General features: G+C 46.3%; 1 protein-coding gene across 1 annotated transcript; it reads right to left on the bottom strand.

Annotated features, from left to right (window-relative positions):
* LOC139541989 (zinc finger protein 27-like) lies at positions 1 to 23,271 on the bottom strand. Its single transcript, XM_071346949.1, has 13 exons — positions 22,978 to 23,271; positions 17,460 to 17,609; positions 16,912 to 17,345; positions 16,714 to 16,808; positions 16,202 to 16,387; positions 14,706 to 14,888; positions 14,385 to 14,452; positions 13,613 to 13,823; positions 11,386 to 11,525; positions 3,734 to 4,141; positions 3,255 to 3,438; positions 1,842 to 2,957; positions 1 to 1,596 (listed from the first exon to the last, which is right to left on the bottom strand). The coding sequence occupies exons 1-13, from the start codon at positions 23,026 to 23,028 to the stop codon at positions 830 to 832; spliced, it is 3,993 nt and encodes a 1,330-aa protein (XP_071203050.1). The 5' UTR covers positions 23,029 to 23,271; the 3' UTR covers positions 1 to 829.
* Between the last annotated feature and the right edge of the window lie 44 nt (positions 23,272 to 23,315).

Below are 23,315 nucleotides of genomic sequence, written 5' to 3' on the forward strand. Positions count from 1 at the left end.
TTTTTTCCCCCTCCCAATGTTAATTTATTGGTCCATGGCATTATGACATGCAAGTCACTGTGGATTTCTTAGTATCATGACAGCTTCAATAAGTAACATAAGATATAAAAAAAAACACAAGGACTAAAATACAAACACTTGATTTTTGTTGATTAAAATATGCACAGGATGACAACTACAGTTGGAGTGATTATCTTACACAATACAGCAGACTTTATTGTACTGATCACAGATGAGGAAGCAACACACACACACACACACCGCCACCATCCGGGCTGAAGTGTAAAGACAACAGATGACATCTCTTACAACTTAGCCATCTCTGCTTATACTGTCAATGAAATTAAAATGTTAGAAGGCATATACAAAAAGGGCCAACGTTTGACACTGGCATTATGACATGTTCGTCACTGTGGATTTGTTTTGAATCATTACAGCTTCAATAAGTAACATAAGATATTTTTTTTAAACACTAGAATGGACAAAAATGCAATCGCTTAATTTTTGTGGATTTAAAAATATGTACGTTACTATAACTACAGTTGGCAAGATTATCTTGCTCAGTGGTAACGATTATTATACTGATCATAAATGAGGAAGCAACAACATACACACACACACACACACACACACACACACACACACACACACACACACACACACACACGGAAGCAAGAAGAACAGTTCTGTTTAGTCACGAGAGACATAGTGTGTCCAAAATGGCACCCTATTCCATATATAGTGCACTACATTTGTCCAGAACCCCATGAGCCCTGGTCAAAAGTAGTGCACTATATAGGGAATAGGATGCCAGACATAGCCATGGAGTTTAAAGGTGCCAGTACTGCCAGTGTTCTCTCTCCATGTCTGGTAACGGCATGGGTCTCTCCACTCGATGTAAAGGCATGGGTCTCTCCACTGTATGGAACGGCAGGGCTCTCTCTACACTAGAGCACGGAGGCATGGGTTTATCAACCCTGGACAACTGCTGCTTAGAGCTTCCCATCCTGGGTGATTGGTGAGGTCTTCTGCTACTGGAACCCATGCTGACGGGCCTGCCTAACTGACGGGTCGGTCCCATGGGCTTGGGAGCATGTGACCGCCGGTGTTGACGGAGCCCTTGTTTCCGAACAAAGGTCTTTCCGCATTCGTCACACTGGTACGGTCTCTCTCCTGTGTGCGTTCTGAGGTGGACTCGGAGGTCGTATTCCCGGGTGTAAGTCTTGCCACATTCAGGGCAGAGATAGTGCTTTTCTCCCCTGGGGGACATGGTGGGTTTCTGTGGTGCCGGGAGGTGTTGGGATGTTTCCTCCCTCTGTGGTGCCGGGAGGTGGTGGGATGTTCCCTCCTTCTGTGGTGCCGGGAGGTGGTGGGATGTTCCCTCCTTCTGTGGTGCCGGGAGGTGGTGGGATGTTCCCTCCCTCTGTGGTGCCGGGAGGTGTTGGCTTCCCTCCCTCTGTGGCGCCGGGAGGTGGTGGGATGTTCCCTCCTCGTCATGCTGATGGAGGCAGCGTTGTGGTCTCCCAGCTTTACGTCTGTTGTCCCGAGGTTGTTCAGAGGGAGTCTCCATGTCAGCCACTAAACTGGGATCCCCTCCTGTATAGACAAGACACACGGACACTCAGTGAGCCCATATGGGCCCTGGTCAAAAGTAGTGCACTATAGATGAATAGGGTGTCGTTTGGGACTCAACCAATGCAACATGCAACAATGTTATTGTTAAGGTGTGGATGAGTATACTAAGTCTTGGTTTACATGTTGTTTTAAACAACATGGTTTTGATCACTGACAGTTTGCTAGTCGTCCATCAGGATGTATTATTGGTAAAGGAGGACACTCACCTGTGTGCACTTTAAAATGCGTTTTGAGATTCCCTTTCTGGTTGAACCTCATCCCACACACAGAGCACTGGTAAGGCCTCTCTCCTGTGTGTGTTCTCATGTGTCTCTCCAGTTTGTTTGCTTGTGTGAACTCCTTCCCACAGTCCGGACACTTGTGAAATCTCTTTGCTCGCCGTCGTTCCTCTCCCCCAGAACAGTTGAATCGCTGGTGGGTCGTCAGGTATGCTTTACTGAGGAAGCCCTTGCCACACTCAGAGCAGAGGAAAGGCTTCTCTCCTGTGTGTGTTCGTTGGTGGACTTTTAATGTAGTCTTATTAGAGAAGGTCCGTCCGCACACAGAGCACAGGGGCTTCTCCTCGGTGTGTGTTCGCTCGTGGGCTTTCCAAGCCGGTTTTTGGTAGTAACCCTTGCCACAGAAAGAGCAAGAGTAAGGCATCTCTCCTGTGTGGGATCTCTGGTGTTCTTTTAGCCGTTCTTTTTTACCGAACCCCTTGCCACACACACAGCAGGTGTAAGGCTTGGCTCCAGTGTCCGTCTTCAAGTGAACCTCCAGAACGCACTTTGAGGAGAACTCTTGTCCACAGCAGCAGGTCACCTTGTCAGCTGAGTCTTTCTTCTGGTGTAATCTCAAGCTACTTTGATAAGTGAAGCCCTTGCCACACTCAGAGCAGAGATAAGGCTTCTCTCCAGTGTGGATTCTCTGGTGGACCTTCAGTGCTGATAACGATGGGCAGTGTCTCCCACACTCGGGGCAGGAGTGAGTCTTCCTGACTCCCCATTTCCTCTTCTGTTGTTCAGGTTCTCCTGAAGCAGGACTCTGTTCTTTACTCTTCTCCGTCTCCTCTCCTGTGTGTGTCCTGTTCTCCGTCTCCTCTCCTGTGTGGGTCCTGTTCTGGTGTCTCCTTAGTGTGTACAAGGAGACAAACTTCCTCCCACACGCTAGGCAGCTGTGAGTCTTAGTTTTGCGTTTCACTCGTCGTTGTTCAGGTTCTTCTGATTCGGAATGTTCAGGATCTTCGTATTCGGAATGTTCTGGATCTTCGGATTCGGAATGTTCTGGTTCTTCCGATGAAGAGGGACTATATTCACTGGCAGATGGTTGGTTGGGACTCTCACCTGTGGGACAGAGACGGGAGAGAATAAGGAACAGAGGAGTCCAGCTCATGTTGTTATTCTTCATTAGGTCCTGGGGTATAATGTCCTGTCCAGTGGGTGTACTTGTACATCCTGTCCCAAGGCTTGTACATCAAGCTGCCTTCTGTTACAGAAACAGGAGATAGGCTCCTGCACCTAGGCTTGCTTAATTACCTACAGACTGTGCGGTCTTTCGTTCAATCCAGCACGAACATGAAAACGTGCTCTAAGTTAATGGACATTAAAGTACATCTCATCTTAACACATCTAATCACTTACCTGTAACACAACAATCCCAGTCGTCTTCCTCCTCCTTGACGACAACAACTTTCTGTAGAACTATCCGCAGACTACCCAGTTTTGACCTCTGGTCACCATGGTTCCTGTCAGGACCTGGTGATGACGCCGAGAGTTGGGGTTCTGAAGAACTGGCTGGGGACTGTCTAGATGGGTCTTCTGAGTCCTACGATACAACATAGAGAGTGTGTCAGTGTAGTCTTAACAAAGTGATAAGGATCTGGGCCTATATATTAATAAAGTGTCTCAGAGTATGGGTGCTGATCTATGATCAGGTCCCACCCCCCTATCTACATAATTCATTCGTTATGATCCGAAAAGGCTAAACTGATCCTAGATCGGGCTAAATAGCCTGCGATTCTCGGCTGCTGAAGCTGAGCTAATCTGTAATCTGTTTCCGATCTACTATAATTATTTGGCAAGTAACTGTGAAGTCTCTGTGACTGGGATGTAATACTCACGTCACTCACGTCCTCCCTCCGTTCTGGTGGTATGTGTCTCTCTGGAGATGGGTCTGTCAACCTCTCAGCGCCCCCCTCGTTCTTGGTTCTGCTTGGTTCGGTGCCGTCCAGTGTGTCCACTTGCGCTGACTGGCTGAGGCTAGCATCTTGCTGTATTGTTTTTATGTCGTTTTGCAGTTGGAGTAACCAAGACATTCCCTGGTCCTCTAATTTCATTAAATCATCACTTTCACAATATTCTTCTATTTTACGACGCAACGAGCGATAATTCTTCCCTTTAACGTCGGAGCCATCTTGGCCAGCTATTCCACAACGTTCACACAGGTAACGTAAATTGTTCTCGGTTAAATTCCACAAACTCTGCTCGATTCCATCCAACAACGTTTCCCTCTCTCCACTCATATTGTCCTACCCACGTACCAACAAAAATGTAGTCAATGGCAAGACAGCTACAATCCGTTAAATAGATTGTTAATTAGTTAGTACAGTATTCTGAAGTGATGCAGCTAGCTAAATATTAACCATTGTAGCTAGCTTCTCGTCGGCTACTTCCTTTTTTCTTCTTCGCCTTTTTGATTCTACTGTAATGTTGTTGTTTTTTTGTAATGTTTGCAAACCAACTGAAAATGCGCATTACCGCCACCTACTGTACTGGAGTGTGAAGACAAACAGGACGTAAAACTGGAGAATTTCCGAATAGGTACTGAACGGTTTGTTGAATTGAGAGATGCAAGTTGTTGCAATGATGATTTATTAACCAGGAAGGCTAGTTGAGAACAAGTTCTCATTTACAACTGCGACCTGGCCAAGATAAAGCATAGCAATTCGACACATACAATAACACAGAGTTACACATGGAATAAACAAAATATACAGTCAATAATACAGTAGAACAAAAGAAAACAGAAAGTCTATATACAGTGTGTGCAAATGAGGTACGATAAGGGAGTTAAGGCAATAAATAGGCCATTGTGGCGAAGTAATTACAATTTAGCAATTAAACACTGGAACGGTAGATGTGCAGAAGATGAATGTGCAAGTAGAGATACTGGGGAGGAGCAAGATAAATAAATAAATACAGTATGGGGATGAGGTAGGTAGATAGATGGGCTGTTTACAGATGGGCTATGTACAGGTGCAGTGATCTGTGAGCTGCTCTGACAGCTGTGTAGTGCTGTGTAGTGCTGTGCTGTGTTGTGTCAATGAATTAAACAGACATATCTGCAATAGGATACAGTAACTAATGATATCATGAACCTAATTATTTCCTCATCAATGGCTCTGATCAGGTCCTTCAAATAGAGTCAGCGCAGGAGTGAGGATTGTGTTTGGGCTCCCGAGTGGTGCAGCGGTCTGAGGCACTGCATCTCAGTGCAAGAGGAGTCACTACAGTCCCTGGTTCGATTCCAGGCTGTAACACACCCGGACGTTATTGGGAGTCCTATAGGGCAGTGCGCAATTTACTTAAAACAAATATTTTTTAAATGTAACCTTTAATTAACTAGGCATTAACTAGATAAGTCAGTTAAGAACAAATTGTTATTTACCATGCAGATTTGAACCAGGGACTGTAGTGACGCCTCTTGCACTGAGATGCAGTGTCTTAGACTGCTGCGCCACTCTGGAGCCCAATTGGTCCAGAGTCGTCTGGGTTTGGCCGGGGTAGGCCGTCATTGTAAATAAGAATTGGTTCTTATCTGACTTGCCTAGTTACCTAAAGGTTAAAAATAAAAGGCACAGGACAGAGGATTGTGTTGTTTTTGTGCCCATGTTGCTGGGGATTGGAGGTGTCTGGTGTGAGAGAGGCAGGTTGAGGTGGCAAGAGTCAGAGTAGTAGTGTTGAGGCAGTGAAGAAAGTAGAGGAAGATGGGTAGGCCATCATTGTAAATAAGAATTTGTTCTTAACTGACTGGTCTAGTTAAATAAAGGTAAACAAAATATTATATATACACACACAACAGTCTGATGGTCTTGAGATAGAAGCTGTTTTTTAGTCTCTCGGTCCCAGCTTTGATGCACCTATACTGACATCTCCTTCTGGATGGTAGCGGGGTGAACAGGCAGTGGCTCGGGTGGTTGTTGCCCTTGATGATCTTTTTGGCCTTCCTGTGACATCAGGTGCTGTAGGTGTCCTGGAGGGCAGGTAGTTTGCCCCCGGTGATGCGTTGGGCAGACCGCACCCCCCTCTGCAGAGCAGACAGAAGGGCAGGTAGTTTGCCCCCGGTGATGCGTTGGGCAGACCGCACCCCCCTCTGCAGAGCAGACAGAAGGGCAGGTAGTTTGCCCCCGGTGATGCGTTGGGCAGACCGCACCCCCCTCTGCAGAGCAGACAGAAGGGCAGGTAGTTTGCCCCCGGTGATGCGTTGGGCAGACCGCACCCCCCTCTGCAGAGCAGACAGAAGGGCAGGTAGTTTGCCCCCGGTGATGCGTTGGGCAGACCGCACCCCCCTCTGCAGAGCAGACAGAAGGGCAGGTAGTTTGCCCCCGGTGATGCGTTGGGCAGACCGCACCCCCCTCTGCAGAGCAGACAGAAGGGCAGGTAGTTTGCCCCCGGTGATGCGTTGGGCAGACCGCACCCCCCTCTGCAGAGCAGACAGAAGGGCAGGTGAGTTTGCCCCCGGTGATGCGTTGGGCAGACCGCACCCCCCTCTGCAGAGCAGACAGAAGGGCAGGTAGTTTGCCCCCGGTGATGCGATGGGCAGACCGCACCCCCTCTGCAGAGCAGACAGAAGGGCAGGTAGTTTGCCCCCGGTGATGCGTTGGGCAGACCGCACCCCCCTCTGCAGAGCAGACAGAAGGGCAGGTAGTTTGCCCCCGGTGATGCGTTGGGCAGACCGCACCCCCCTCTGCAGAGCAGACAGAAGGGCAGGTAGTTTGCCCCCGGTGATGCGTTGGGCAGACCGCACCCCCCTCTGCAGAGCAGACAGAAGGGCAGGTAGTTTGCCCCCGGTGATGCGTTGGGCAGACCGCACCCCCCTCTGCAGAGCAGACAGAAGGGCAGGTAGTTTGCCCCCGGTGATGCGTTGGGCAGACCGCACCCCCCTCTGCAGAGCAGACAGAAGGGCAGGTAGTTTGCCCCCGGTGATGCGTTGGGCAGACCGCACCCCCCTCTGCAGAGCAGACAGAAGGGCAGGTAGTTTGCCCCCGGTGATGCGTTGGGCAGACCGCACCCCCCTCTGCAGAGCAGACAGAAGGGCAGGTAGTTTGCCCCCGGTGATGCGTTGGGCAGACCACACCCCCCTCTGCAGAGACAGACAGAAGGGCAGGTAGTTTGCCCCCGGTGATGCGTTGGGCAGACCGCACCCCCCTCTGCAGAGCAGACAGAAGGGCAGGTAGTTTGCCCCCGGTGATGCGTTGGGCAGACCGCACCACCCTCTGCAGAGCAGACAGAAGGGCAGGTAGTTTGCCCCCGGTGATGCGTTGGGCAGACCACACCCCCCTCTGCAGAGCAGACAGAAGGGCAGGTAGTTTGCCCCCGGTGATGCGTTGGGCAGACCGCACCCCCCTCTGCAGAGCAGACAGAAGGGCAGGTAGTTTGCCCCCGGTGATGCGTTGGGCAGACCGCACCCCCCTCTGCAGAGCAGACAGAAGGGCAGGTAGTTTGCCCCCGGTGATGCGTTGGGCAGACCACACCCCCCTCTGCAGAGCAGACAGAAGGGCAGGTAGTTTGCCCCCGGTGATGCGTTGGGCAGACCGCACCCCCCTCTGCAGAGCAGACAGAAGGGCAGGTAGTTTGCCCCCGGTGATGCGTTGGGCAGACCGCACCCCCCTCTGCAGAGCAGACAGAAGGGCAGGTAGTTTGCCCCCGGTGATGCGTTGGGCAGACCACACCCCCCTCTGCAGAGACAGAAGCCAAATGCACGTCGGTGTCGTAGCCAGCAGCATCTCTCTGGGGTTTGACCTTCTCCTCCTTTGTATACAGTGTCGTAGCCACCAGCATCTCTCTGGGGTTTGACCTTCTCCTCCTTTGTATACAGTGTCGTAGCCAGCAGCATCTCTCTGGGGTTTGACCTTCTCCTCCTTTGTATACAGTGTCGTAGCCAGCAGCATCTCTCTGGGGTTTGACCTTCTCCTCCTTTGTATACAGTGCATTTGGAAAGTATTCAGACCCCTACCCTTTTTTCACATTTTGTTACATTACAGCCTTATTCAAAAATGTATTAAATAAATAAAAAGGACTCATCAAACTACACACAATAACCCATAATGACAAAGCAAAACTGTTTAAAAAAATATATTTTTGCAAAACATAAATATCTTATTTAGTAAGTATTCAGACCCTTTGCTATGAGAGTTGAAATTGAGTTCAGGTGCATCCTGTTTCCATTGATCCTCCTTGAGATGTTTCTACAACTTGATTGGAGGCCATCAGTGGTAAATTGAATTGATTGGACATGATTTGGAAAGACACACCCCCGTCTATATAAGGTCCCACAGTTGACAGTGAATGTCAGAGCAAAAACCAACTTTTTGGAAGCAAACCACTCGATTTCGTCTCTGCGTTATATTGGCATGAACATGTCACCCTCCCTAGGAGAGGGGGTGACCTTGATAATTTATTGTTAAAACGAGAGGCTGCCTGGATCTTTAATTTAAAGACCCTTGCTCCCTTCGGTCTCAACATAGACTTTGATCTGAAGCCATTCTTGTGATTATTGTGACTTTGCCATTGTAATTGTTTGTAAGCTTGTGTAGTCTAAAATAAATCTATGATCGTATGCTATCCATTTGTTTTTTGTATGCTGTTCTTTGTATGCCATTTTAATATTTGATAATTAACCAATGATATTAGGCCACACTTGGCCATGATTACAGACACCTGTGTGTCTTTTGACACTATATAAACGAGTCATACCGCAGTGTTTGATCATACTCTGATGAAGACAGCTTGGCTGTCGAAACGTTGGAACTTACATTTTTGCATCTGAGCTCCTAGAGTGTGCGGCTCTCCTTTATTTTCAAGTTTTCCACTCCGCTAGCCAGCACCTCGCCTAAATAGGTGTGCGTTTCTTTTTCTTCTAGAGCAAAAACCAAGCCATGAGGTAGAAGGAGTTGTCCGTAGACAAGAACACAGTGGCCTCCATCATTCTTGGAAGACGTTTGGAGGCATGGGCTTGGGGAATTAAGGAGTATAAAAACCAATGTGAAAGATAGGGAGCGGAGATTCTGGGAAGACAGATCAGGAGCTGACTGATGTATTAGAAGGAGCTGACTGATGTATTAGAAGGAGCTGACTGATGTATTAGAAGGAGCTGACTGATGTATTAGAAGGAGCTGACTGATATATTAGAAGGAGCTGACTGATGTATTAGAAGGAGCTGACTGATGTATTAGAAGGAGCTGACTGATGTATTAGAAGGAGCTGACTGATGTATTAGAAGGAGCTGACTGATGTGTTAGAAGGAGCTGACTGATGTGTTAGAAGGAGCTGACTGATGTATTAGAAGGAGCTGACTGATGTATTAGAAGGAGCTGACTGATGTATTAGAAGGAGCTGACTGATGTATTAGAAGGAGCTGACTGATGTATTAGAAGGAGCTGACTGATGTATTAGAAGGAGCTGACTGATGTATTAGAAGGAGCTGACTGATGTATTAGAAGGAGCTGACTGATGTATTAGAAGGAGCTGATGTGTTAGAAGGAGCTGACTGATGTGTTAGAAGGAGCTGACTGATGTATTAGAAGGAGCTGACTGATGTATTAGAAGGAGCTGACTGATGTGTTAGAAGGAGCTGACTGATGTGTTAGAAGGAGCTGACTGATGTATTAGAAGGAGCTGACTGATGTATTAGAAGGAGCTGACTGATGTGTTAGAAGGAGCTGACTGATGTGTTAGAAGGAGCTGACTGATGTATTAGAAGGAGCTGACTGATGTATTAGAAGGAGCTGACTGATGTATTAGAAGGAGCTGACTGATGTATTAGAAGGAGCTGACTGATGTATTAGAAGGAGCTGACTGATGTGTTAGAAGGAGCTGACTGATGTGTTAGAAGGAGCTGACTGATGTATTAGAAGGAGCTGACTGATGTATTAGAAGGAGCTGACTGATGTGTTAGAAGGAGCTGACTGATGTGTTAGAAGGAGCTGACTGACGTATTAGAAGGAGCTGACTGACGTATTAGAAGGAGCTGACTGATGTGTTAGAAGTTAGAAGACTTTTGAGGTATTTATCAAGTGTGACCCCCCTGTGAGCGTAGAAACGCTATGCCGCGCACATAGTCTCAGACTGAATACTTTCCAAATGCACTGTATACAAAGGAGAAGGTCGAGGGTTGAACGTATCCTGCGTGAAATACGAGAAAACACGCAGTAAGAACCGGGACACGCTAAAATAGCGCCCGAGCGGACTATAAATAAATATTGGATTTCTCGTTGGTGTTGTACACAGAAATAGCCCCCGCTGACGGGTAGTATACCGTGTCACAAACTACCCGGTGAAGTGTTAACAGTAGGAAGGAGTGAACTAACCTCTGTGGCAAGCAGAGATGTACCAAGAGGAGTGACCCGGGTTGATAAAGTGAAGCCCAGGGCTCCATTGCTAACTCAGCCTCGGGTAGGAAGACAGGGAGGCCCCCTCACCAGGAAAGAGGCTCATACCGCGGGCTTCCATACTGTGGTCAAGAGAAGATCCACAGGCAAAGACTACCCGCGCGTGAGTGAACCCAGTAGGAGGTCTGGGACACGTCCCGTACTAGTCACCTCGACAGGAGGACAATTAATGTTTTAGGAAAGTAGCCTTTTTATATATATATACAGTTTTGCCAATGCTACACACCAAAACACAAGGAATAGTGTTTTTATAATTTGTTATAGGCTGTTTTTAAGAACATGTAAATGTGGCTCCTTTGGCCAACACCTTGTTTATGGATGGCGCTGGCTGCGCCAGGTTGGATCTGAATGCATATGAATGTCCGTTACATTTCAAAAATATCCGGCAAATTCCCTGTCGTGATGTCCGGCGCCTACTTTTCCTAAAGGAAACTCTGAAATGGCATATTTGCTTTTATGAAGATTCTAGAATATTCTCTTAAAATCTGTCACCAAAATCTAGACATGGCTGTTCATATGGTGGGACAGGGATAGGATAGCCATCATTTTAATGGAAATATCAGCCTCAATTTAACTTCAAAGTTGTTTTTCTTTCTGAAGCCTAATCAGGGACATTTTCTGGGCCACCAAAATCGGTGACGTCTGGTCACCCTAGAATTAACAGATTGAATGGTCTATTTAAGAAATAAGGTCCGAAGGTTGTGGTATATGGCAAATTTACCACGGCTAAATTCTTCTTACGCACGGCGCAACGCCGGAGTGCCTGGATACAGTAATTAGCTGTGGTATTAGCTGTGGTATATTGGCCATATACCACAAACCCCCGAGGTGCCTTATTGCGATTATAAACTGGTTACCAACGTAATTAGAGCAGTAAAAATCTATGTTTTGTCATATCCGTGGTATATGTTCTGATATACCACTCCTGTCAGCCAATCAGTATTCAGGGCTCAAACCACCCAGTTTATAATGATTGATAGAGCAGAGAAGCAGGTTGTTGCAACCATGATTTATTATTCAATCAAACATAATTAATTAAACATACATATCTGCAATAGGATACAGTAACTAATGATATCATGAACCGAATTAATTCCTCATCAATGGCTTTGATCAGGTCCTTCAAATAGAGTCAGAGCAGGAGTGAGGCGTGTGTTCTCTGTGTGGTGATGGTCTTTAGCTGTGTGATTCTCCTGGTGGGGAGGTCTCTCCTCACGGTCGGAGCAGTGGTTAGGACTCTCTCCTAAGGGAACGGTATGTACGGGTTACATATAGTACGCAATATGGGAAATACACTGCCCTTTGGGACGCAACCTTAAAGATGGCACCCTATTCCCCATAGAGCTCTGGTCTAAAGTAGGGGATAGGATGGCACCCTATTCCCTATAGAGCTCTGGTCTAAAGTAGGGGATAGGATGGCACCCTATTCCCCATTGAGCTCTGGTCTAAAGTAGGGGATAGGATGGCACCCTATTCCCTATAGAGCTCTGGTCTAAAGTAGGGGATAGGATGGCACCCTATTCCCTATAGAGCTCTGGTCTAAAGTAGGGGATATGATGGCACCCTATTCCCTATAGAGCTCTGGTCTAAAGTAGGGGATAGGATGGCACCCTATTCCCTATTGAACTCTGGTCTAAAGTAGGGGATAGGATGGCACCCTATTCCCTATTGAACTCTGGTTTAAAGTAGGGGATAGGATGGCACCCTATTCCCTATAGAGCTCTGGTCTAAAGTAGGGGATAGGATGGCACCCTATTCTCTATAGAGCTCTGGTCTAAAGTAGGGGATAGGATGGCACCCTATTCCCTATTGAACTCTGGTCTAAAGTAGGGGATAGGATGGCACCCTATTCCCCATAGAGCTCTGGTCTAAAGTAGGGGATAGGATGGCACCCTATTCCCTATTGAGCTCTGGTCTAAAGTAGGGGATAGGATGGTACCCTATTCCCTATTGAGCTCTGGTCTAAAGTAGGGGATATGATGGCACCCTATTCCCTATAGAGCTCTGGTGTAAAGTAGGGGATAGGATGACACCCTATTCCCTATAGAGCTCTGGTCTAAAGTAGGGGATAGGATGGCACCCTATTCCCCATAGAGCTCTGGTCTAAAGTAGGGGATAGGATGGCACCCTATTCCCTATTGAGCTCTGGTCTAAAGTAGGGGATAGGATGGTACCCTATTCCCTATTGAGCTCTGGTCTAAAGTAGGGGATAGGATGGCACCCTATTCCCTATTGAACTCTGGTCTAAAGTAGGGGATAGGATGACACCCTATTGCCTATTGAACTCTGGTCTAAAGTAGGGGATAGGATGCCACCCTATTCCCTATAGAGCTCTGGTCTAAAGTAGGGGATAGGATGGCACCCTATTCCCTATAGAGCTCTGGTCTAAAGTAGGGGATAGGATGGCACCCTATTCCCTATAGAGCTCTGGTCTAAAGTAGGGGATAGGATGGCACCCTATTCCCTATAGAGCTCTGGTCTAAAGTAGGGGATAGGATGGCACCCTATTCCCTATAGAGCTCTGGTCTAAAGTAGGGGATAGGATGGCACCCTATTCCCCATAGAGCTCTGGTCTAAAGTAGGGGATAGGATGGCACCCTATTCCCCATAGAGCTCTGGTCTAAAGTAGGGGATAGGATGGCACCCTATTCCCTATAGAGCTCTGGTCTAAAGTAGGGGATAGGATGGCACCCTATTCCCTATAGAGCTCTGGTCTAAAGTAGGGGATAGGATGGCACCCTATTCCCTATAGAGCTCTGGTCTAAAGTAGGGGATAGGATACCATTTGGGACACAGTGATAGTAAGTCCTCATTACTTCATGTTTCTTTAAGTTCAACAGCCTTCCTCCCTCCCTCTACTTACTATGTTCAACAGCCTCCCTCCCTCTACTTACTAAGTTCAACAGCCTCCCTCCCTCTACTTACTATGTTCAACAGCCTCCCTCCCTCTACTTACTATGTTCAACAGCCTCCCTCCCTCTACTTACTAAGTTCAACAGCCTCCCTCCCTCCCTCCCTCCCTCCCTCCCTCTACTTACTATGTTCAACAGCCTCCCTCCCTCTACTTACTAAGTTCAACAGCCTCCCTCCCTCCCTCCCTCCCTCTACTTACTATGTTCAACAGCCTCCCTCCCTCTACTTACTAAGTTCAACAGCCTCCCTCCCTCTACTTACTATGTTCAACAGCCTCCCTCCCTCTACTTACTAAGTTCAACAGCCTCCCTCCCTCCCTCCCTCCCTCCCTCCCTCCCTCCCTCCCTCTACTTACTAAGTTCAACAGCCTCCCTCCCTCTACTTACTAAGTTCAACAGCCTCCCTCCCTCTACTTACTAAGTTCAACAGCCTCCCAGTCCACTTCTTCTACTGGGGATCTGCTGACTTCCTCGTCCTCCTCTTCTTCTTTAACCGTCACCTCAACAGTTTGACTCAAGTCCTCCTCCTCCTCCACTACTTTAATGTTCATCCCCAGTGTCTGACTGAAGACCTCTCTGTCGTCAGGACACAGTGACCTGCGTTTGGACCTGGATTGGTCACCTGGATTCTAGAATGAAAACGGTGATCAATAATACAGGAAGTAATATATCCTCTGAAGATCAGGGTCTGTGTTAATAAAGCATCTCAGAAGAGGAGTGATGATCTAGGATCAGGTCCTCTTGTACATGTGATGTTGTTCAGATCAGATCCAATAGGAGTGCTGATCTAGGATCAGGTCCCCTTGTACATGTGATGTTGTTCAGATCCAATAGGAGTGCTGATCTAGGATCAGGTCCTCTTGTACATGTGATGTTGTTCAGATCAGATCCAATAGGAGTGATGATCTAGCATCAGGTCCCCTTGTACATGTGATGTTGTTCAGATCCAATAGGAGTGCTGATCTAGGATCAGGTCCCCTTGTACATGTGATGTTGTTCAGATCCAATAGGAGTGCTGATATAGGATCAGGTCCCCTCCTGTCCATTCTTTATAATCTAAAAGCCCAAACTGATCCTAGATCAGCACTCCTACTCTGAGATGCTTGAAACATTTGGCCCCTGAAATAGATAACATTAGTTTACAGTAAAATGTGAAAAGGTCATTTATGTTTGTTATTATTTTCTACCACCTTGTTGATGTGTGACGTAGGGGGACTTCCTCCTTCACTACCAGAAGAGCCACGGACAGGACTCTCACCTGTAGAGATAGGTTGGTATTATGGGTTATAATGAAACTACCAGGACTCTCACCTGTTTATCTTTGATGGAAGGATGGATGGTCAAAAGTAGTGCACTATGTAGGGAATAGGGAGCCATTAGGGATGTATCTTAGGGTAAAGTAGTGCACTACATAGGGAATAGGGAGCCATTAGGGATGTATCTTAGGGTAAAGTAGTGCACTATGTAGGGAATAGGGAGCCATTAGGGACGAATAACCTGCCTCCACTTACTAAGATGAGAAGGGTCCCAGCCGACGTCCTCTCCATCAGAATTGATCAGACCACCAACTTCCTCCTCCCCGTCTTCCTGTCCCTCGTTGTGACCGAGGTCCTCCCCCATGTGTGTCTGTAGGTGTTTTCTCAGAGCCTGCTCTGTAGGGAGGTCCTGTCCACACACTGGGCAGCGTTGAGACCCTGGGGAAATGGTTTGTGAATGTTAGCAACAGTGTTCTGTTTTGTGTAAAGATACCAACTTTCACCAACAGTGAAGTGGCCAACAGTCTGAGAAGGCAGTGAAGAGGCCGACAGTCTGAGAAGGCAGTGAAGTGGCCGACAGTCTGAGAAGGCAGTGAAGTGTCTGACAGTCTGAGAAGGCAGTGAAGTGGCCGACAGTCTGAGAAGGCAGTGAAGTGGCCGACAGTCTGAGAAGGCAGGGAAGTGGCTGACAGTCTGAAAAGGCAGTGGCCGACAGTCTGAGAAGGCAGTGAAGTGGCCGACAGGCTGAGAAGGCAGAGAAGTGGCCGACAGGCTGAGAAGGCAGAGAAGTGGCCGACAGGCTGAGAAGGCAGAGAAGTGGCCGACAGTCTGAGAAGGCAGTGAAGTGGCCGACAGTCTGAAAAGGCAGTGAAGTAGCTGACAGGCTGAGAAGGCAGAGAAGTAGCTGACAGTCTGAGAAGGCAGTGGCCGACAGTCTGAGAAGGCAGTGAAGTAGCCGACAGGCTGAGAAGGCAGAGAAGTGGCCGACAGTCTGAGAAGGCAGAGAAGTGGCCGACAGTCTGAGAAGGCAGAGAAGTGGCCGACAGTCTGAGAAGGCAGTGGCCGACAGTCTGAGAAGGCAGTGGCCGACAGTCTGAGAAGGCAGTGGCCGACAGTCTGAGAAGGCAGTGCAGCGGCCGACAGTCTGAGAAGGCAGTGGCCGACAGTCTGAGAAGGCAGTGCAGCGGCCGACAGTCTGAGAAGGCAGTGGCCGACAGTCTGAGAAGGCAGTGCAGCGGCCGACAGTCTGAGAAGGCAGTGGCCGACAGTCTGAGAAGGCAGTGGCCGACAGTCTGAGAAGGCAGTGCAGCGGCCGACAGTCTGAGAAGGCAGTGAAGCGGCCGACAGTCTGAGAAAGCAGTGAAGCGGCGGACAGTCTGAGAAGGCAGTGAAGTGGCCGACAGTCTGAGAAGGCAGTGAAGTGGCCGACAGTCTGAGAAGGCAGTGAAGAGGCCGACAGCCTGAGAAGGCAGTGAAGTGGCTGACAGTCTGAGAAGGCAGAGAAGTGGCCGACAGTGTGAGGTAAACATAAGTATCTGTTTCCTGTCTAAACTGCCACTACAAATAACACATGTTGCTATGTAGGCTTTCTATTACACGTAGTAAGATTAGCATTTGCAGTTTGAATACATAGAAAAATGAGCTATTTGCAGCTTCGCCGTAACATTCTGGAATGTTCATTCAAATCGTTCCAACTGAAGTTGTTACTGTGGCAACATGTTCGGCTGTAAAGGAAGTGTTGTTGAACTCGCCTCCTGTCTGGTTCTCTCTTGCGTGGGTCCGGAGGTGGTACTTCAGAGTGGCAGGCTGGGCGAACCTCCTCCCACACAGGGCACAGAAGTACGGCTTCTCCCCTGTATGCACCATCTGGTGTCTCTTCAGGACGTCTGCCTGGCTGAACCGTCTCCCACAGTCAGGGCAGGAGTACGGCTTCTCCCCTGATGGATGGATGGACAGATGGGTGGACAGATGGGTGGACAGATGGGTGGGTGGGACAGACAGACAGTGTCACTCCACAATAATGAGCCATTTACTTTATGTCCGTATTATTATGTTTTATTATTTCTTATTGTTGTTGAAAAGGAACCTGCAAGTAAGCATTTCATTGGACGTTGTATACCACGTGAATCCCATACATATGACAATGCTGTAATGTATGCTGTCAATTGCTGCATAAAGTTTCAAGTTTTATTAAAGAACCACATTGTGGACAACTCAAGAGTTTTGAGACACTGATATCCTTCGATCGTTAAATCAACCTCACCTGTATGCACTCTCGAGTGGACTTTCAGGTGCCCGTTGTCACGGAAACCCTTCCCGCACTCGGGGCAGACGCAGGGTTTCTCTCCCGTGTGAGACCTAAATCAAATAATTCTTTATTCAAAGTGCATTTAAACTTGAAACAGACTTTACAGTAAAACAACAAGGAAATCAAATGAAAACAAGAATGAAAAAAAATGACCTCTGGTGCATCTTCAGGCTGTCCTTCTGGGTGAAACTGGCGCCACACTCCAGACACTGGTAAGGCTTCTCCCCGGTGTGAATCCGCTGGTGTTTCTTCAAGTTTCCGATCTGAGCAAAGCCCTTGCCACACACAGAACAGGAGTAGGGCCTCTCTCCCGTGTGTGTTCGCTGGTGCACTTTCAAAAATTCATTTTGGGTATAACTCTTGCCGCAGACGGAGCAAGAATAAGGTCTCTCCCCCGTGTGTGTCCGTAGGTGAACTCTAAGACTTCCCTTCTGGGTGAAGCTCTTCCCACACACAGAGCAGGAGTGAGGCTTCTCTCCGGAGTGTATCCTCTCATGTTCTCGGAGGCCTCCTGAGTGGGCGAACCTCTTGCCACAATCAGGACAGGGGTAAGGCTTCTCCCCTGTGTGTACTCTCTGGTGTCTCACCTTATGGAACACAATGGAAATAAGTAATTGACTTGTTTTGTGTTATCCCGTCACGTTTTAAGTACTGTGTGTATGTCATTTTTTAAACTGGGAAATAAAAATCATCAAACTCACCAGGTCACATGGGCGGGAAAACTCTTTCCCACAGTCCAGACAACAGTGAGAAAAGGGTTTGGTTGGTTCTGTTTGGTTCTGTTGATCAGGTTCTCCTGATGCAGGGGGGCTGTGGGACGGGGACGGGCTGGGCTGGTTGTTAACATCATCCTAAAAGAGGATGACGGGCAGAAGGCAGCCGTGACTAGTTCTGGAGAGGGGAACATTTGTGTTGTTGTGGTAGACTATATGAGTGTTGTTGTGGTAGACTATACGAGTGTGTTGTTGTGGTAGACTATATGAGTGGTGTTGTTGTGGTAGACTATATGAGTGTGTTGTTGTGGTAGACTATACGAGCGTTTTGTTGTGGTAGACTATATGAGTGTTGTTGTGGTAGACTATACGAGTGTTGTTGTGGTAGACTATACGAGTGTGTTGTTGTGGTCGACTATACGAGTGTGTTGTTGTGGTAGACTATACGAGCGTTTTGTTGTGGTAGACTATACGAGCGTTTTGTTGTGGTAGACTATACGAGCGTTTTGTTGTGGTAGACTATACGAGTGTGTTGTTGTGGTAGACTATACGAGTGTTTTGTTGTGGTAGACTATACGAGTGTTGTTGTTGTGGTAGACTATACGAGTGTGTTGTTGTGGTAGACTATACGAGTGTGTTGTTGTGGTAGACTATATGAGTGTGTTGTTGTGGTAGACTATACGAGTGTGTTGCTGTGGTAGACTATATTAGTGTGTTGTTGTGGTAGACTATACGAGCGTTTTGTTGTGGTAGACTATACGAGCGTTTTGTTGTGGTAGACTATACGAGCGTTTTGTTGTGGTAGACTATACGAGTGTGTTGTTGTGGTAGACTATACGAGTGTTTTGTTGTGGTAGACTATACGAGTGTTGTTGTTGTGGTAGACTATATGAGTGTGTTGTTGTGGTAGACTATATGAGTGTTGTTGTGGTAGACTATATGAGTGTGTTGTTGTGGTAGACTATACGAGTGTGTTGTGGTAGACTATACAAGTGTTGTTGTTGTGGTAGACTATATGAGTGTGTTGTTGTGGTAGACTATATGAGTGTGTTGTTGTGGTAGACTATATGAGTGTTGTTGTGGTAGACTATATGAGTGTGTTGTTGTGGTAGACTATATGAGTGTGTTGTGGTAGACTATACAAGTGTTGTTGTTGTGGTAGACTATATGAGTGTGTTGTTGTGGTAGACTATATGAGTGTGTTGTTGTGGTAGACTATATGAGTGTTGTTGTGGTAGACTATATGAGTGTGTTGTTGTGGTAGACTATACGAGTGTGTAGTTGCGGTAGACTATACGAGTGTTGTTGTTGTGGTAGACTATACGAGTGTGTTGTTGTGGTAGACTATATGAGTGTGTTGTTGTGGTAGACTATATGAGTGTGTAGTTGCGGTAGACTATACGAGTGTGTAGTTGCGGTAGACTATACGAGTGTTGTTGTTGTGGTAGACTATACGAGTGTGTTGTTGTGGTAGACTATATGAGTGTTGTTGTGGTAGACTATATGAGTGTGTAGTTGCGGTAGACTATACGAGTGTTGTTGTTGTGGTAGACTATATGAGTGTGTTGCTGTGGTAGACTATATTAGTGTGTTGTTGTGGTAGACTATACGAGCGTTTTGTTGTGGTAGACTATACGAGCGTTTTGTTGTGGTAGACTATACGAGCGTTTTGTTGTGGTAGACTATACGAGTGTGTTGTTGTGGTAGACTATACGAGTGTTTTGTTGTGGTAGACTATACGAGTGTTGTTGTTGTGGTAGACTATATGAGTGTGTTGTTGTGGTAGACTATATGAGTGTTGTTGTGGTAGACTATATGAGTGTGTTGTTGTGGTAGACTATACGAGTGTGTTGTGGTAGACTATACAAGTGTTGTTGTTGTGGTAGACTATATGAGTGTGTTGTTGTGGTAGACTATATGAGTGTGTTGTTGTGGTAGACTATATGAGTGTTGTTGTGGTAGACTATATGAGTGTGTTGTTGTGGTAGACTATATGAGTGTGTTGTGGTAGACTATACAAGTGTTGTTGTTGTGGTAGACTATATGAGTGTGTTGTTGTGGTAGACTATATGAGTGTGTTGTTGTGGTAGACTATATGAGTGTTGTTGTGGTAGACTATATGAGTGTGTTGTTGCGGTAGACTATACGAGTGTGTAGTTGCGGTAGACTATACGAGTGTTGTTGTTGTGGTAGACTATACGAGTGTGTTGTTGTGGTAGACTATATGAGTGTGTTGTTGTGGTAGACTATATGAGTGTTGTTGTGGTAGACTATATGAGTGTGTAGTTGCGGTAGACTATACGAGTGTTGTTGTTGTGGTAGACTATACGAGTGTGTTGTTGTGGTAGACTATATGAGTGTTGTTGTGGTAGACTATATGAGTGTGTAGTTGCGGTAGACTATACGAGTGTTGTTGTTGTGGTAGACTATATGAGTGTGTTGTTGTGGTAGACTATACGAGTGTGTTGTTGTGGTAGACTATACGAGTGTTGTTGTGGTAGACTATATGAGTGTGTTGTTGTGGTAGACTATACGAGTGTTGTTGTTGTGGTAGACTATACGAGTGTGTTGTTGTGGTAGACTATACGAGTGTTGTTGTTGTGGTAGACTATACGAGTGTGTTGTTGTGGTAGACTATACGAGTGTTGTTGTTGTGGTAGACTATACGAGTGTGTTGTTGTGGTAGACTATACGAGTGTTGTTGTGGTAGACTATACGAGTGTTGTTGTTGTGGTAGACTATACGAGTGTTGTTGTTGTGGTAGACTATACGAGTGTGTTGTTGTGGTAGACTATACGAGTGTTGTTGTTGTGGTGTTGTTGTTGTGGTAGACTATACGAGTGTTTTGTTGTGGTAGACTATATGAGTGTGTTGTTGTGGTAGACTATATGAGTGTTGTTGTTGTGGTAGACTATATGAGTGTGTTGTTGTGGTAGACTATATGAGTGTTGTTGTTGTGGTAGACTATATGAGTGTGTTGTTGTGGTAGACTATATGAGTGTGTTGTTGTGGTAGACTATATGAGTGTGTTGTTGTGGTAGACTATATGAGTGTTTTGTTGTGGTAGACTATACGAGTGTTGTTGTTGTGGTAGACTATACGAGTGTGTTGTTGTGGTAGACTATACGAGTGTGTTGTTGTGGTAGACTATACGAGTGTGTTGTTGTGGTAGACTATACGAGTGTGTTGTTGTGGTAGACTATACGAGTGTGTTGTTGTGGTAGGCTATACGAGTGTGTTGTTGTGGTAGACTATATGAGTGTGTTGTTGTGGTAGGCTATATGAGTGTGTTGTGGTAGACTATATGAGTGTTGTTGTGGTAGACTATACGAGTGTGTTGTTGTGGTAGACTATACGAGTGTTGTTGTTGTGGTAGACTATACGAGTGTGTTGTTGTGGTAGACTATACGAGTGTGTTGTTGTGGTAGACTATACGAGTGTGTTGTTGTGGTAGACTATATGAGTGTGTTGTTGTGGTAGACTATATGAGTGTGTTGTTGTGGTAGACTATATGAGTGTGTTGTTGTGGTAGACTATATGAGTGTGTTGTTGTGGTAGACTATATGAGTGTTGTTGTGGTAGACTATATGAGTGTTGTTGTGGTAGACTATACGAGCGTGTTGTTGTGGTAGACTATACGAGCGTGTTGTTGTGGTAGACTATACGAGCGTGTTGTTGTGGTAGACTATACGAGCGTGTTGTTGTGGTAGACTATACGAGCGTGTTGTTGTGGTAGACTATACGAGCGTGTTGTTGTGGTAGACTATACGAGTGTGTTGTTGTGGTAGACTATACGAGTGTGTTGTTGTGGTAGACTATACGAGTGTGTTGTTGTGGTAGACTATATGAGTGTTGTTGCGGTAGACTATACGAGTGTTGTTGTTGTGGTAGACTATATGAGTGTGTTGTTGTGGTAGACTATATGAGTGTGTTGTTGTGGTAGACTATACGAGTGTTGTTGTTGTGGTAGACTATATGAGTGTGTTGTTGTGGTAGACTATATGAGTGTGTTGTTGCGGTAGACTATACGAGTGTTGTTGTTGTGGTAGACTATATGAGTGTGTTGTGGTAGACTATATGAGTGTGTTGTTGTGGTAGACTATATGAGTGTTGTTGTGGTAGACTATATGAGTGTTGTTGTTGTGGTAGACTATATGAGTGTTGTTGTGGTAGACTATATGAGTGTTGTTGTGGTAGACTATATGAGTGTGTTGTTGTGGTAGACTATATGTGTGTGTTGTTGTGGTAGACTATATGAGTGTGTTGTTGTGGTAGACTATATGAGTGTGTTGTTGTGGTAGACTATATGAGTGTTGTTGTGGTAGACTATATGAGTGTTGTTGTTGTGGTAGACTATATGTGTGTGTTGTTGTGGTAGACTATATGTGTGTGTTGTTGTGGTAGACTATATGTGTGTGTTGTTGTGGTAGACTATATGAGTGTTGTTGTTGTGGTAGACTATATGTGTGTGTTGTTGTGGTAGACTATATGTGTGTGTTGTTGTGGTAGACTATATGAGTGTTGTTGTTGTGGTAGACTATATGTGTGTGTTGTTGTGGTAGACTATATGAGTGTGTTGTTGTGGTAGACTATATGAGTGTTGTTGTGGTAGACTATATGAGTGTTGTTGTTGTGGTAGACTATATGTGTGTGTTGTTGTGGTAGACTATATGTGTGTGTTGTTGTGGTAGACTATATGTGTGTGTTGTTGTGGTAGACTATATGAGTGTTGTTGTGGTAGACTATATGAGTGTTGTTGTTGTGGTAGACTATATGTGTGTGTTGTTGTGGTAGACTATATGAGTGTTGTTGTTGTGGTAGACTATATGTGTGTGTTGTTGTGGTAGACTATATGAGTGTGTTGTTGTGGTAGACTATATGAGTGTTGTTGTGGTAGACTATATGAGTGTTGTTGTTGTGGTAGACTATATGTGTGTGTTGTTGTGGTAGACTATATGTGTGTGTTGTTGTGGTAGACTATATGTGTGTCCAATACTTTGATCAGGGAATCAGGGCCTGTATTTCACAAAGCATCTAACAGTAAGAATGCTGACCTCAGACCCTCCCTGTCCAGGTAATCCTAAAGCAAAACTGATCCTAGATCAGTGTGTTTGTGTTAGTGCTTGGTAGGAACAAAAGACTGCACCCACCGCTCTGCAGATAAGACTGGCCCTGCCTCAAAAGACCCACCCAGTGGCATGGTGTCACTACAGACTGACTGAGCAGCAGCAGTAAACAAACCGCCAGCTTGATACTTTGTAACATTGACAACCACAATCAAATCAGTTTTCAGATGACTGAGCATAAACGGACCTGGCATAACCGGTCTGTGCTATTACTCCAACTCTGTCACGCATCGTCTTGCAATTACAGCAATGGAGTTTTCACAACCCGATTTGGGACAAAGCTTGCCCATTCGTGTGAGGCATTCGAGTCCGAAGGGCCAGGACAATGTTAGTAGATTTGGCTGGCTAGCTAACGGGCATTCGTCCCTCCCGTGTCTTACCTCGTCCATTGTGGGTCGGTCAGAACCGGGAGGAGTGAATTCTGCCGACATGTTATTGATTGTTGTTCTTTTACGTTCACTTCAGCTCGAGGACACTCACGTCAGTTGAACAATTTACTGGTCGTGAAACGATTTGAAACCTAACCAGCCATCTAAACGAAGGCAATACATGCAGAAATCCTATATGTTGCCATTTTAACAGTAACTAGCTAGCTAGACTGTTTAGAAGAGAGGTAAATAAGCCGACTGTCTGCGTTACTGCATCACCGTACTTCCGGGTATGATTCTTCTGCATGACTAAACTACCTGGTGCAATAGCGCCACCTTGTGTAGAGGAG

This window comes from Salvelinus alpinus, chromosome 2, assembly GCF_045679555.1.
Source record: "Salvelinus alpinus chromosome 2, SLU_Salpinus.1, whole genome shotgun sequence".
Lineage (NCBI taxonomy): Eukaryota > Metazoa > Chordata > Actinopteri > Salmoniformes > Salmonidae > Salvelinus > Salvelinus alpinus.